The 17080-nt window shown below is 44.3% G+C and overlaps 1 protein-coding gene across 7 annotated transcripts in view; it reads left to right on the top strand.

Annotated features, from left to right (window-relative positions):
• EIF4ENIF1 (eukaryotic translation initiation factor 4E nuclear import factor 1) overlaps positions 1-17080 on the top strand; it is a 56219-nt gene that overhangs the window by 25550 nt on the left and 13589 nt on the right. For 6 of the 7 annotated variants that reach the window (XM_085634057.1, XM_085634059.1, XM_085634063.1 and 3 more), the window contains exons 8-9: positions 2565-2700; positions 13125-13307. The exons of the other annotated variant lie outside the window; for it this stretch is intronic. In XM_085634057.1, the coding sequence (XP_085490183.1) occupies positions 2565-2700; positions 13125-13307 (319 nt within the window). The remainder of the gene's footprint in view (positions 1-2564; positions 2701-13124; positions 13308-17080) is intronic. 7 annotated transcript variants of the gene reach the window in all.

Here is a 17080-nt window from a genome sequence, read left to right on the forward strand (position 1 = left end):
TTTTAAATCCGCCAATTTTCTTTTTTGAAGGGCAAAGGCTGTCCTATATAATACCTGAATCGCATTAGAAACTGAACGTTTTAAATGAATGATTAAATTGACACTGTGTACAAAGTACCACTAAAGCATTTAACCTAACGTCTGTTAAATCTTTGAGATCTTGTATGGGAGTAATTTATATTTGAACCGTGATTGTACTGTATGCACATAAGCTTAAGTTGGTTATGTGAACACAGCCTTTTTTCATCTGCTTTTGCGTTTTAAATGTCTTATTTTTAACCTTCCAACAATAGCAGAAAGGTCACTGGACCCTTTATTACTACACAGAAGACCAAGGCAGAATTGTCAAATTGCAAATGCACTTCCATACACACATTTGTTGGAAAGTAATTCTCAATAACTTAGTATGTTTTGGTGCTCTCCAGGCATTAGGCCTCCCTCTGCCTTTGGAAGACCAAACGGGCTCTCCAAGGAGATAACAATCCCCTATGAGATCCCCATACGTGTTGCACATATGCCAAGGCACTTCCCAAGTCAGTTTAAGTCTGTTTGTTGGGCAGTGGCCATCATGAAATAGAAGTCCACACGGTGTTCTTTATTTCTTATTGTGTATCCTTTTTATTTTTGCCACAATCCAATCATAAGCAACAGGCAGCCGACACGTGTTTCGTCCGAAAGGACTTGCTCAAGGCTAGCAATGAGATTCTTTTCTTCTCTGGTTTATGTCCAGTTGTGACTCCAAATTGGAGAGTTTCAAAGAACGAGCATATGGAAGCAAACGATAGATCTGTAGTACCTAGGCGGTTCGTATCTGTATCCGTTACAGTAATTGAAGGTAGAAACTAGCCTTTATAAGCCTGCAAGTCTGGCGACTTTAAACTCTTCCCGATGCCAAACCAAAGGTTTGTGTGGCGTTGGTTTGGCGTTTTACATCGGGACAAGTTTTATGTATTGTAACATGCTGACTTGGGAAGTACCTCTGCATTCTGTCCGTCAATTGTTTTTGCAGAACAATGTCATACATTCACCCCAGAGATCTGGGCCTAAATCCATCGTTTTTTGCTCACCATGTCCTGGGAAGTACCTCGGCATATGTGCAAAACAAGGTCACTGGACCTTAATGACGCTGAAAGGATGGTTGTTTGCATTGTACAGACAATTAGAGCTACACAAATAGTTCATTCTTACACATCCAGGGTAATGGATTCAGCGATTGCCGAATGAACAGCAATTTCAATACTGCTACCTTTTTGGCTTAGTTAACTTTAATGGGGTGAGAAACTGCTTGTTGGGGGAAAAAAACGCTGTATGTAAAATGCTTAGCTCACTTACAATTGTGCTGCAGCAATCTCGTCATCAGAGCATATATTTGAGACCCTGATGTATAGATGTCTTTCACTGAATGCCCAAGTGTGGCAGACAGCGTTTCATTTGTTTTTCACTAAACCATCTCGCTCGAAGGGAAAGGATTCTGCTCTACACAGCTTCTTTTACAGGGTAGGCTCATAAGCTATATAGCGATTAGTTACTGACCTGTAACGCTTTGCAGTTGAACGCTTTCAAATTCACAAATTAGCCTCTCCATTCAAATAGATTAGTGTGTATGTATAACTTACATATATTTTTTAGCTTGTCTACACTTTTGGTGCATGACCCGCTTGTACACAACAGTAGAAAATAATCTAAAGATGGCCATGTACTAGTGTCGCTGTGCATAATTTCACTGATGCTGTTTATTTTGCCTAGTGCAGTTCATAAATAACAATTGATGTATTTACACGACTAAACCAAGAGGCTGACCTTTTGTAGGAAGCAAAACTGGGCCGGGTGGGTGGGGGCAGTCTCCACTTTAAATTACCCTCTTAACATAGTCTGAACTATCCCTTTGCTCTTTGCTTTACAGCTATTTTTCAATTGCACTAGTAATTTAATGATTAAGTAGTCTTGTTATGACTCTTAAATGCTGAGTAGAAGCAATGTGGGTTATTCAACTAGAGAGACCCTGCTACTTTGTCAGTTTTTTTTGGGATGTCACTGGGGGCTCGTAAATTTTACTAGTCAAGCAGAGTGTAAAACACATGGGCCTTACTAGAGTTATTTTGATGTAATCTGTCCATTATCCCTGAAATGTACTCAAGTTGAAGACGCCCATTATTTGGTGCAAACTTTGTATGCTTAAGTAACTTGCCCTGATAAAACTGTCTATTCTAGGACTCTGAATTAGTGATGAAACTCAGTGATTCTCAAAAGTTTAATCCCTTGCATGCACATGGGATGTTGTAGGTGCTTAGTCTTCCGATGCATCTCATGACTTGCTGCTTGCGCCCTGGGTGCTTCAGTTCCATCTGCTTCTGGTGGAAATAAGTAACGAATTGTGAGACAGAAGTGTCTGAACCTGAGCTCAGTGTTGATATTCAAACCTGCACCGTCCCAGGATTATTTTTGGAAGTTACTGAACAAGTAAGTTTCCTGCCAATTTATATCCATCCGACTTGTTGCTTCTGGCTGGGTGTTTAAAACGTGTACACTCCACACATATGCTTCTCTCTTTCTCCAAACTATAGATGATAGAAGATGTTCTAGGTGAAGGCTCCGTCTCTTCCAGTAGGTTTAGCAGATGGTTCTCCAATCCCAGCCGGTCCGGAAGCCGCTCCAGCAGCCAGAGATCCACACCACATGAAGAGCTGGAGAGGCTGGCAGGTATGAATAGCCTTCCATTAGTTAAAGGGTTACTTGTTCCAACGTTCAACTACCACTTCTGGCTGTCTCCGGTGTATTTGATATGGAATATTTACTTGGTAGACTGGATGCTGTTGGTTTTGTTGCATGGATGTTCATATGACATGGTCTGCGTTTATTATAAGCTGGACCATGATGCAAACACGAACAAATAGCCCCAGAAATAATTTAATGAATGCAGTAGCTAGCTACCACAAATTATGCATTTGTGCAAAGCAATTATTACAAACTTTATTTTTGTCAGCTTAGGGTCTAGCTTACTGGAAAATGAAAGGACTTGGAGTGTTCCTTCATACACTGACAGCATTTTTCTATTCTCATAGTTTGGCTAGAGTTATCAAACCATGTTTGGAAAAAAAATCTACTTTCTGTAACTTCTGAGTGCACCTTAACTTTATGGACTTGAAACTCTATCACTTGTGATTTTGGCTACACCTTTTTGCCTGCAGGTCTACCTCTTAGCATGACCAGTTACTTGTTTCCAGCACTAACCTTCATAGCGTACGTGTTGTAGTTAAAACAAAGCAGCAGTTTGTGGATTAAGGTAAACTTATTAACTTGTAGTCTCCTCATTCACAGAAACTGCCTTAACTGTCACAACAGAACGACCAATGGGAATGGAGTTTTCAAAGAACCCAAGGGGAAGGGGAATATGAAAAAGGACCAAGTGGCACATTTCAAACATAAATACATTATAAATGAAGGATGTGGCCTTACTAGAGTGGTTGACCTCGAAGCTGGGGAACTGGGTTCAAGTCTCAGAAGGGAAGATCAACATCCTGCAATTCTGGGCAAATCACTTAATTTCCCCTGTGCCTAACAAAATTTATGTGTAACACAACTGATGCTCATGTAAAACTCTTACCTCTTTGAGTAGAGGTTGCACTGTTTAAACCTCCCTGGAAAAATTAAGCTATTTACATAATGTTACTTGATATTGACATAATATTTACAAGTGCAGGAATAAGTCACATCATACAAATAAGCATGGATAACTACAACACATCTCCTTCCTATGATTGATTATTGGAAAACAATCTTTATGCCACCCAGGTGCATAGTAGTGACAAGACCTGTGGATCCTGATCAGTTGACTAGGAAACTTCAGGAACGGAATCACTTTCTATAGTGGAACCATTACATTTGGAAAATTTCCACGCTCTTCCATCCTCTAGTGTCAGTGGTACCGACTTTAGATGCCCTCAGTGATTTAGAAAACATATTGAACCAATTTTTCCTCATATCGGGTGTTCTGACAACCCAATCTCCCATCTTCCACTCAGTGTTTGCTGTCGTAGCTCTTTCTATAATCACGTTGGTTCATCAAGATAGTATATCAAGAGTCAATCTATTTTCCCCTTCTCTGATCCAATTGGGAAACAATTAAGTACCAGGAAGTCTAACTTTAAGCATTAAAAAGGGAGAACCTCTGACAGAATTTGGGGCTGTATGATATGACTACAGCAGCTTTACAGCAATATCTGCAGGTACCCCAGAGACTTGTGCTGACTGAATACATTCTTTCGACATGCGGTTTACCCTTTTGACCATCTTTGGGGCAATACAAGGTGGTTTTAAGATGTACAATGGATACATTCTTGAAGTCTTATCTTTTCCGAAGTGAACTGGTCAGTTATCTGATATGATGGAACTAGGTGTCCCCTCGGTTATAAAGCATCCAATAAAAAAATCAATCATGTCTTGAGTTGTAATGTGATCGACCACTCTAGAAAGGAAAACAATCGGCCCCCATTGTGAGTGGTGCGTACTCAAAATGGGGTAAGAGACTTGGAACTAGATCAAAGTTTTTTTGGGCTATTTAAGTTTTTTCGCTAAATAACTGGGTCCGGTACCATGGACATTTTTATGAGTTAGGCACAGGATTTTGAAATGACCTCTTCCTAACTGGAAGCCAATGGAGGGATCTGACTTGGGACTGAAGGAGATCTTGGAGGAAGGTTCAAGATCAGTCTGGCCGTGGTGTTCTGCAAAACTTTCAATTTAGAGACCAGATCTTCATTTAGGGAGGCTAATCAGGCATTCCTGTAGTCCAAATGGCTTGCAATTAGGCCCTGAACCAAAGGCTTCCTGGCTTCAATAGGTAGCCATTTAAAGATTTTACGTAGCTGCCTCAAGATCCCGTAACAAGTGCCCAGCACAAGGTTGACATGATTTTTCATGGATAACTTGTCAATCGTAATTCCTAAATTGCAGACTACTTGTTTAGGGGACAGACATGGGGCCCAGTGCCTGAGGCCACCAGCTGCTAGACCAATACTCTTCGACCCTGCCAAACCTAATTTTTGCTGCCATTTAGCTATAATTTGTTATTGCTCATCTAGTTTCTGTGGGTCTGACAGTTTTTAAACCGGATCATTGTCCGTAGGGTCAGGACCAAAGGTGATCCGCAGCTGGTATGACACGACCTCAAACCCATATGACCTGATTATCCTGGCCAAAGGAGTTATATAAAGATTAAAAGGCATCGGGCTCTGAATTGACCCCGGAGGAACACCGATGCTTATTGGTCTGCTGCATGAGGCCAGTGTATCCATGTGCACAGTAGTGGAGTGGTTTTTTAGATAGTTTTTAAACCAGTCCAGGTCTTTCCCGCGAACCCCCAGTTCCCAGAGCTGTTGTAAAATTTCATGGGAGATGGTGTCGAATGCAGCGGACAGGTCTAAAAGAACCAGCATAGCTGATTCTTTATTTTGTTTATCCAAAGCCAGCCTGATGTTACCACCATCTCCACTACTACCGTTTCGGTACTGTGCGCCGTCCGAAATCCTGATTGCGATGAGTCATGATGTCCATGACTTTCCAGATGGACAGTAAGCTGTTTATTTACCAGGTATTCAAGCACCTTCTCGAAGTAAGGCAGTAGCAATGGGACTAATTACCTGGCTCTCTGGGATCTAAAGTTGGCTTTTTCAGAATAGGCCTGACTCTAGCTGATTTACAACCTTTAAGCACCATCGCCTGTTTTAAATACTTGTTAAAGATCTCTTAACTTTGGTATTAACAGGGGTGCTAGCTGCATGAATAAGCGGGGAGGTAGAGGATCTGCTGGGGAACCAGATTTGATCTTAAAGATGGCTTCTGATAACATTGCATACATTATCTCTGGGGGGGGGCTATAGATGGCTTTAACATTCATCAAAAAAGGAGGATACTCTATTAACCCATTCTTGTGTGGGGGAAAGGGTAAGCTGGTTGACCTGAGGAGTAGTGAACTCCAAGATTTTATACAGCTGTTTACTGGAGTTTGCGGCGTTAATTCTCTCAGTAAAGTCTTTTCGGTGGTTTTAGTTTTCCTCCAGTGCCGTTCGGCAGTTCTGCAGGCGAGTTTCTCAATTTTTAGTGCTGATGTAAACCATGGAGAAGCTTTGGTCATGACTCTTTATGGGTGCTACACTATTCAGGGTATGTGTAATGGCCTCTTCAAAGGCTGATGTTGCTTGATTTACATTCTCTAGGGGTGGTATGGCGTCCGCGTTAAAGTTAGTGGAGTGATTTAGAAGTGACTTTACGCCAGGGTCTGATTAAGATGTAGTCATCATGACTAATTCTAGGAGCTGCCATACAAATGCCGAATTTTAGCAGATAATGGTCCGACCAGAGTAAAGGTTGAGGTTGCTCGACTGAGTTTAGTTGCATTGGTGAACAGCAGTAGGTCCAAGGTATGACCAGCCTGGTGAGTAGGACCAACTGTACCAACCCTAATGCCTGTAGTGCGGTTATCAATTGGTCTGTGTCGGGGTCCTCGACTACTCGGTCCCATGATAATTGAAGTCTCCTATGAGAATTAAGTTATTTGCAGCTAGAACATAAGGCGCAAAAGGTTCCAAAAGAGTGTTGACAAAACTGTATTTTTTGGCCTGGTGGTCTGTAAACTAAGGCCCCTGTCCATGCATCCAACGATTGGGTTGTAATTTTAAAAATAAGTATTTCCACTTTATCCGTAGTGCAGGAGTCTAGTGTGGTGATTTCAAGCTTTCTCTTAGTAACCACTGCTATCCCCCCTCTCCCCTCCCCCAGTAACTATCTAGTATAGTTAACTGATATTGGGATGGGAAAGCCATCGCTATGTCGGGAGATGCCTGATCATGAAGCCATGTTTCTGTTATGAAACAGACATCTGGTTTTTCCAAATCTAGGAGGCTCCATAATTCTAAAGCATGTTTAGGAATGGACTGAACGTTAAGGTAAAGTCCATGTAAATAATACGGGCTGTCTCTTTTTCTTAGGACAAGGAGTGGCTGTCGTATGAGATTCATTCCTAAGGATCTGAACACCGGCCGTTGGTGGCACAAAATATCCCCAGTTCTTAAGTCTTTTGGTTTTAGGGCGCTGGCAGGCTTGTTTAGATATAACGCTGTGCTAGTATAGCGGTGCATGGCAATGGTTGATGGCTTACCCTCTGTTATGCCTTATGTTCTTGAAAGGCAAGGGTCTTGGCGGCGGTCTTAGTGCAGAGGGGCGGGGACGGGCTTATCTTTGTCGCACCGCTGAGCGCATCCGCTCCCCTCCTGCTTTTAAATAGGCAGAGGGGAGAATGCAGCCGCTAGACCGCCAACCCGACAGGAAGCCACTACATCCGGACAGGAAGTGTGAAAATTAGCCCTGTGGTCCCTCCGCACAATTTGCACAAGCCATGGCCGACCAGGGACCGGGCGCTGCTTACTTCAACAAATCAGGTAAGTGTTAAGCAACACAACATGTAATGTTAATATACATCAATTTAGTGTAAGTAGGCAACAATGCACAATCAAATTATTTCAGCAAACCCAGTGCGAAGTTTAAAATATGAACATAAATTTAAAACCTTTCAAATCAAAAGGCTGGGGTCGGAATATACCCATGCAGCCTGAAGTCTGCTGCCCAGGATTGTGCACTAGTAACGTTTTCTGCACCTGAGGATTGTTGCGACTCCTCACCAATTGATCCCTAATAAGGGAGTCCCACAAAGTACCAAACTCAGACTTGCCAACCCTCTCAAAGTATGTAACTCATGATTTCTCTTCTTGCCTGGGATTTTACAATATAATTTGTGCCTTTCCTGTATAATTTTAGTCCACAGAAATCCAAATTAAAATACTGGAGCTTATCGGGGATTCTTCCAGCTGCGAGAGTATAGTTCTTGACCGAAAGAATAGTTTTGACTTTGGATTTTGTGCAGCACACTCTGCAAATGTGTTTATCATTGAAAGTCTGATTGCGATTGGGGGTGGACAATTGGGTATCTGGATCTATCCATCTTCCAATAAATTCACATTTAGTAAACCCAGAGGTCCTGCCTTCTATGATAAATTCCTTATAGTTAGGTATTTAAAAGCCTCTTTATAACTTAGACCAAATCGTGTTTTTATGATCTGCAAATGCCAAAGCCCCTTCAGGAGAATACAGGACCCCCAGTTTGTTAATGCCGGCATTAAGCCAAGTTAAAAAGTAAGAACACCCGAATATAGCTGGCAGATTCTTGTTGCTACTTGTGGGCGTATAATGGTTCAATCTCCCAATCCCTATTAGCTTACGGACTGCGGTGAAGGCCTTGTAGGTTCCCATAAGGGTCTTTAACCTTACTTCCTTATGATGCCCAAATTCCAGCTGGCGCCATAAATATCCCCAAGCTTTCAAACAAAGTAGCGGCTCAAACAGAGAGGGGAGATCGGCTGTTTATGTTGGAGGCCGGCCTTGTAGCAATACAGACATCTCTGCATGATGGTAGCCCAATAATAGATTTTTGGATTTGGATGCGCCCAGCAACCTCTACCGAGGAAGAGATTAATACTTAAGGGACCTTCTTGGCTGTGAATAAGCCCATATAAACTGCAAAAAAAGACAGTTGAATTCCTTTAGCATTGAATTAGTGAATTCAAGAGATGGTTTTAACCCCTTCAGTGCCCGCCCTTTTCCCCGCCCTGTGCCGGCTGTTTCATTAGCAGGCAGGGTTTATGACGAGCTGGTCTCGTCATGGGCACAGCGCAACCGCGGCCCATGACGAGACCAGCTCGTCATGGGCATTGAAGAGGTTAAAGAAGTATATGATTTTGGGGGTCAAATCATTGAACATTGCACGGCCAACTAAGGACCTGTAGGTTATTTAGCCAATGCAATGCCTTCTTTGTCTCTGAAGCTAACGGGATTAGATTTTCTCAGACTATCAAATCCGTTTCGGCCATGATATTTACCCAGAGTTATCTGGCATTGGTAACGACTGTTGTCTATCCAATTAAATTTGTCATTCATGATATTGGGGTTTTTTCTTTAACTAGTGCATATCTTGAGAACTCCCTGAAGTTCTGGGCCTCGAGTTCTAATACTTCTATAGCCATGCCAGGGCCTGAGGTCACAAAGGCCAGCTTGTCAGCGGCAACCTTGCCAATCAAATGACCTAATTAAGCATATAAAAAAGTTGGCCTTGTGGGCTATATCAGGGGTCTCTGTTATGAAAATGTTGTAAATGATTAGACAAACGTCTTATGACGTGGAAGGCTTCTCTATCCTGCTGGTAGTCGAAGTAAACCTGTTCTATCTTAATTCACAGGCCACTAGCTGGGGAAAGGCTAGAACTCCAGCTCAGCCAATTTCCCTAGCATTACCAGTCAGAAAAAGGCTCCTTTTTAGGTATCGCGCCTAGCGTTGCAGTGCGCCGCACTGTTCGCGCGCGAGAAATTTAGTATCTGAAAACCGGTCCTTCAGCACTGACCAAGGAATCGCACACTTGTGCGTGTGTTTTTCCTTTTGTACTAACCAGTTGGCCTATGCGTGCATCTTTTTATAAAAGACTGCACGCAATTGGCTAAAGGCAGGCGCATTGCTCCGTCCATGGCCTATTGGTGTCTATTACACGCTTGGTGCCCGTAATAGAAACCAATAGGCCATGAGGTTTCAACCATCGTGCCCAGACACTGGCGCGATAGCACATGGCTCGCAGTGGCGCGCGTACCACTCGCGTGTTTCTTTGTTTTTCAAGCGGTAGTGAAAGAAAACGCTTTCCCTGCTGCTTGTAACCCTAAGGTTAATATTCAGGTTTGAAGTCCTTGTTTCCCTGGTTGTTGACCAGGGGCATAAGATTCCCTGGTTCTCCGGTGGGATCCAGGGCCCTTCTGCCCTGTACATGGAGTATGGACAGCGTTTAAAGGCGGGAGCAATTGATGAAGCGCTTTAAAGTATAACGCTGCGCCCGCACTGCTTAATTTTCTTGTTTTGCCAAGAGCGACTTTACAGACCCCCTCTAAACACATTTTCTTCCGACCCCGAGGCAGCTACCCAGAAACAGTGAAAATTAAACCTGCGTATACATTACAACACTAATGAAAGTTCGCACCGCAGAATCGCATCATGTCGTATTGTACCATGTCGCATTACATATTAATTAGATCATAAAGAACATTATATAACTGCTGTATCCTTTACAATACATCACACCAAATCATGTAGTCTGGACTGCTGACTCGGTGGACTAATACACTTCAGGGGTCTGTTTGACCTCATAATCACAGGCCCACTGAGCTTTCATCCTTCTGAGGTCAATACAATGAGTAAGAGTTGGGAGATAACAAACGTCTCCTGTTTCAGCGCAAAGACTTCTGAAATGTGTGCTTTACAAATACATATGTGATTTGTCACACAACTCATTGTATTCTATTATACCGTATCATATAACATGGCCTCGAATAATGTATCACAGCACATATCGCTCATTATCATATTGCATCATATATCAGAGTTCCATATTACATCACACACATTATAATCGTTACCATATGTTGCTGTATCACAGCCTGTTTCACATAATGGAATTTATCGTATCCTACACACATCGTATCTTCGAACGTCCCACACAATTTATCGTATTCTCATACTATCTCTTATAATAATCTTGCATATCCTACCCTATTCCATCGTACCATAGTATAAGACAATCATACAGAATATAAGATACTAGGCTAAATTGAACGGTGTGATGCGATATTGCTGCATCTGGTTCTCATGCCAGCCCCATCTTAGCAGTGCATGTTATTTATCATTCTCTACACAAGTACATGGATGCGTCACCGGGGGTTGGGGGTCTTGCGTGGTGGTGCACGTATATTGTGTGCCACTACAGCGCTGGTTTCTCAAGACTTCCGCTATGACTTGGGTTTTATCGTGTATTTGGCAAGTGCACATGTGTAAATGTCGCATTTGTACATGCTACCACACGCTTGCGTGTACACGTTGCCTCGTTTTATTCATGATCAAGGCACTCCCAGCACCACCCCACTGTTCCCCTCTGGTCACCTTCATTTTTCGTTGCTTCAATACGTAAGTATTGTGAGGAAAGTGCCCTGGTTACTTTATGCTTCCATCCCTTCCTAGGCAGTGGCATGCAGGGGTTAACACCTACCCCCCCCCCCCCCCCCGCCCCCCAAATGTCCAGCCCCCTGTATGCATTCCATTCGGCTCGCACCAGACGATTAGCAGCCTGTCCATCTGTGGTGCTTTCCAGGGCTGGGTCAGCAGAGGGCGTTTGTGCTTCCATTGAGTCATCGATACACAAGACCCTGTATGAATATAGTCTGATTACTTTCTGACAAATAGAACAATAAGGATTCAGTGCAAATATGCAAAATCTAATCAGCATTTCAAGTAATGGTATATTTGGAGGTGGAAAAAAAAATGCCAGTTTATGCTGGCTTATACAGTACCACAAAATGACAACTTCAAATAACAGCTCGAATAAATGCAAACAATCGTATTAACCAAACCAGCATTCTTTTGCAGGGCCAAGAGATGATTTCAGTACACTGTCACCGTTCTACTTGCTCAACTTTTCTTGTTCACAAATGAAGAGTTCACCCACCTTTTTTAAGATGCTCCTAATCACGCAAATCTAGCCTACAATCAACACGAGAGACTTAGCTCCGATTTAGCACAGAGAATGTATTGATCTGGTTTACTACCAAATGAAAATATACTGACGGCAATATTAAGATGAGTTCTTGCGCTGTAACATCCAGCAGCTTCAAGGTGTGTGCTTGTATGTGCGTGCACAGTATGAGTGGAAAGGTGTATGGCTATGGGTATGTGTGTGGAAGGGGCTATTTGGGGTATGTGTGTCAGTGTTTGTTTAGTATATCTTTGTGTTCTTTCTGCCTGTGGGTGTGTTCTTTCTGCCTGTGGGTGTGTCTGTGCAAGTATGTCTGTCTACCTACGTGTGCTAATGACCATCTGTGGTTCTGAGTTGTGCATGTGTGCATTTGTTTTTATTTGTTTTGTAGACGTGCTTACTTGTGCGCTTGTTTCATATTTTTATTCATCCATTTACGTCAACATAGCCTTAGCTTTACTGTACAGTTGCTATAGAAGCTTATAGTATGGTATAGTGTGCACTTTCTTCTTTAAATTATCACTCCACTTAAAAAACATACCTAAAAAACATTGCCATTTACAATGTCAATAGCTCCAACTCATGCGAGACCTATTGCAAATGCTTGTTCTCTTTGGGGCCTTGTAAGCATGGTAAAACCCAATTACTCCTGGTGGATCAAGTTCAACTTGAACTACGTTAAATCCGCTAATGGTCTCATGTATTTAATTCACACACATGGTACTTTGTTTAGTATAAAAGATCAGTGCAGTATGTAACCAGAGTTAGGTCCGTATTGTAATTAAAGTAATGTTTAGAACACCCTGCACTCTTGCCGAACCGGATTATTGCAGGCATATGCTGGTTTCCCTAGCGTAATATGCTGTGTGAAAGCGTAACATGCTACAGTTTGGGAAGGAAAATCTGATTTGATTGGAAGTTTTAAGCATGTCTAGTTCCTGAAGATGGAAAGGAGGAATAGGAGGGTTGGGTGTGGTTGGGGGCTCGGACTAGGATTCTGTTGCATGATCTGGGTGATCCAAAACACTCTACCATGTAGTCAAAGTAGGTTTTTTCACTTAGTTTTCTATGAATGAAACAGGTTTTAAGAATGTCTTTACTGTTCACTAGCTGCCCTGCATAGTAAACTATACTTTTGCAGGTATAGGATATCTGTGGGGATGTTGCTTGTCCGTTTGCCCTTTTCTAGTCTGTCACTCCCTACCACCTAATGAGATTTGAACATGTAGCCAATGACTTCTGGGTGTAGTGTTTTTTTGCACTTAGTTTTTAAAGTATAATTTAGTATGATCTGCATTGTTTGGATGTAGGACATTTGTCACATCCTTCTGATATGCCCATGGGCTCAGTGGATAGAAAAGTAGGTAGCAACCCACCCAAGTGTCAAAGCAGACTATATTTAATCTGTTTTAGAAATACCTAGTCAGTGGAATTATCCCAAATTGAAAAAATATGAACATGCATTTTGACTTGTGCTGTGAAATCTAGATTTCCTTTTCTCCTCTTGTAGGCTTGGAGAACCTGATCCCATCCCCAGGACAGCATCCGGGCAACTACTTTGCCCCTATTCAGTTTGAAGACCACTCTGAAAACAGCAAAGTCGACATCCTAGAGATGCTCCAGAAAGCGAAAGTTGACCTGAAGCCCCTTCTTTCAAGCCTCACCGCAAACAAGGAAAAGCTAAAGGAGAGCAGTAAGTCACGTTTACCATTTAATAGGCTGTGATATTGTATGGGTGGAAGTGGGTAATATATTGCATTCTTGGAATGGGGAAAGGGGGAGATGGTGGTGAAAGCAGTGTGCTACCCACGTGTGTGTCTGAGTGGGCATTAAAAATCGAGCACAATGTTGGAATAGATACAAGCCTGATCCCATGCCTAATAAATTACTCGAACAACATTAATAGTTTGCATATTTAGAATTCACTTTACTTTATCCTATGGTTCCACCAAACCCAGAGTTGGAGATGAGTGCAGTGGGTGGTTAAGAGATCAGGGTGGGAATTCAACACATTTCGACTTTCTTCGCTCTATCCATGGGTCTCCTACATCATTTTTAGGTCTAACCTAGACGGGGCATGCACTGTTCTGCTAAGCATGCTGTTTTAGTGTATGGACTTGAAGCTCTACCTTCTCTCAGCCCATATTTTTCATTGGCTTGTCATTGTCCTTTAAAAATGCTGGCTTCTGATACCTTAATAGGCTTGTTAGTCCCTCCTTAGTGCCGCCTTGTTTTAATTTGTAACTTTCCTTGAGGACGGGCCCTTTTACTTCTGTTACACAGTATGTTACACAGTGGAGAAGTGTGGCTCAATGATTAGAGCAGCAGACCCTGATGCAGAGGTCTAGCCCGGGACCAGGGTTCAATTCCCCGCCTCGGCGGGTCTTGGGCTCAAAATTTCCACGGACCTGATAATTCTCGCCTCGCTGCCATTCCAATCATGGAGTCCCACTCTGCAACTCTGGGCAATAGCTTGCTTAATCTCCACAACGGCCCCCACAACGCTAAGGATGCCTGGCCTCCACCTTGGGGGTGCCCAGGAGTGGACGCCTCACAGGGAAAGCCAGGATGGGTTCCATAGCGGTATTCGTACAAGCGCCTTGAGACCCTTGCGGGTGAGTAGTGCGCTATACAAGTGTCAATTTACAATTTTTATCAATTTATGTCTTAGTCTGTAAGCACTACTGTTCGAGGCATATGAGCTGCAGATTATACACTGTGCATAGATCGCCATCTGGTGTTGGGCCCGGATGTTTGCAGTTTGTTTTTCTTCTTGGACAGTGTTTGGAAGTCACGAGTTCGGTGACTCCTCCTTCGGTCCGTACTGCGCATGGGTTTCGGCTCCATCCTCAGATTGTTTTTTTCCGCCATCGGGCTCGGATGTAATACTTCGTGCTCCGGCTTCGAACCTTTCCAGTTCGACCTTCGACGGAAAATCCTCGTCATCGAGATTCTTCAGAAGAAATCATCTTCCTTATCTCTCTCTTCGGCACTTCCTCGATTCCAGGCGGCGGCCTTCGGGCCTATCTCGACTCCGGTCTCGGCCGATTTAAAGGACTCCCTTTAAGAAGTGCCCTAAATGTGGGTCTAAATTTCCCCACACCGATTTACATCAGGTGTGCAACCTCTGCCTCTCTCCTTAACACGAGGCCCGAGACTGCCCGCCTGCAAGTCTTTTCGATCGAAAAATACTTTTCGGTATCGCAGAGCTAGACGCACCATGGCGCACTCATCGACCTCTGCTCCACCTGACCTCTTCGGAGAAGACATCGGAGCTTCGGGACAGCAGCACACCGAACAGGAAGACTACCTCATCAGCGCTTCCGAGGCCGCCGACTCCGACGTGGAGGAAATAACACTGGCGCAGAGGGTCGTGAGTACTCTACCCCCTCCCACTCCCGTGCCCACACCGAAAGACTCCGGTTACACCTTAGCCTCCGGGCCTAGGCAATACCAAACATACCGCTTCCATCACCCCACCTTCGGGGCCGGTGAAGAGGCCTCATAAGTCTCCCGGCGGCTCGAGCCAGCCTACTAGCGGTGCCGAAAAACACCCTTCGGCACCGAAGAAAACCACACCAAGCTCCATTCCGAAGCCATCGGTGTCGAAACCTGGCCTCTCGGTGCCGACCAAACATAAATCCCTCGGCACCGACGCTCCCGTGCCGAAACCTGCCTCTGCACCGAACAAAAAATCAGAGGCCCCGAAAAAGCATGGCGCAGATAAACCAAAGAAGCCGTCGGCGCCGACGGATCAATCGGTGCCGGAGGAACTATTCACGCCAGATCCTCGACAATAGACCTTAACAAAGGATCCAAAGACTGGACATTTAACTTTGTCTTCAAAGAAAATACATTTAGACAAGCCAGCTCCTCCTCAAACGCCAAAACGGAAGGACTCTGCCACATCCCCTTTCAGAGTACCCTCCTCCACCTCTTTCCCCCCCCCCCCCCCCACCCCCATCTCCGCCTCCACCTTCTCCACCCTTGCCTCATCGCTCTCCAACCCCGTCTCCAGACCCTGATGACCAAGGGGAATCCATACTATGATCCAACAGATGCCCCACAGGACCCCACCCCTCCGGGAACACCAGACCCATGGGAGGATTATCATAATCCAGACGTCCCAGATGTGCCTCAGGATGATCTTTATCCATCCAGGCCATCTCCACCAGAGGACTCCCTGGGGTTCCACCACTTGTTGCAACGGGCGGCACATTATCATGGGGTGGAGTTACAGTGATCCAGTTGAGGAAGACTTCCTACTTGACACTTTTCATCGCAGATAAATCTACTGCCATACTACCCATGCTTAAAGGGGTGACCAAACATGCGGCAGAGGTTTTCAAAGACCCAGTCAGGGCTAGGGTCTTAAACCTCAGAATAGAGAAGAAATACAAGGCAGCCCCCACAGACCCTGCCTATATTAAAGGACCTGCGCCCTTAGACTCATTAGTGGTATCCACAGCTAGGAAGCGGTCCAATTCTCAGTCATCAGGTGAGGCTCCACCACCCGATAAGGAGTCCAAGCTCCTAGATGCTTCGGGCAAACGCACTGCCTCGCAAGCTGCCAATATGTGGCGTATCGCCAACACGCAAGCGTTGGCACGGTACGACAGAGCGCACTATGATGAGCTGGAGACTCTCATGCTACATCTCCCAGAAAAATATAAAAATAGGGCTCATGAACTAATACAAGAAGGAAAGATCATTACCAACACCTGTATTAAATGTGCACTTGACGCAGCAGACACAGCTTCCAGGGCTATAAACACCAGTGTTCTGCTTCGCCGCCACGCCTGGCTCAGAATCTCAGGCTTTAAGCCGGAGGTCCAAGCATCTATACTGAACCACCCTTTTGACCAATAACACTTATTTGGCCCAAAAGTAGACGAAGCCCTGGAGAAAATGAAAAAAGATACCGATACGGCGAGGTCTATGGGAGCATTACAGTCCCACACTCCTAGACGCTCTTTTCGCCGCTCCTCCTTTCGAGGCACTGGCAGGGGTTACTCTGGCAGGGGTTACTCTGCCGATAACGCCTCTACGTCCTACAAGTCCCCTCCTCAGACTACCTTCACAAAGGGCTATCAAAGAGGTGGATATAGAGGAAACCATAATAAAGGCAGGGGCAAAACCAACACCGCCTGTTCTGCCACACCGCCCACACGACTTTCCCCCGCTCCCCCCAGACCATTCCACTCGGGGGCGGACTACAAGACTTCTTTCAAACCTGGGAGACCATAACATCAGACAAATGGGTGACCCAAATTATTCGGTTAGAGTACTGTCTCGAACTAACATCCACCCCCCCCAAATATTCCACCCAGGCACCGTACAATGTCACAAGAACATACCACACTGCTGAAACAAGAGATAATCTCCCTCCTGCAAAAACAGGCTATAGAGCAGGTCCCCATGAATCAACAAAATTTAGGGGTCTACTCTCTGTACTTTCTGATACCA

Source organism: Triturus cristatus, chromosome 11, assembly GCF_964204655.1.
Source record: "Triturus cristatus chromosome 11, aTriCri1.1, whole genome shotgun sequence".
In the NCBI taxonomy this organism is placed as follows: Eukaryota; Metazoa; Chordata; class Amphibia; order Caudata; family Salamandridae; genus Triturus; species Triturus cristatus.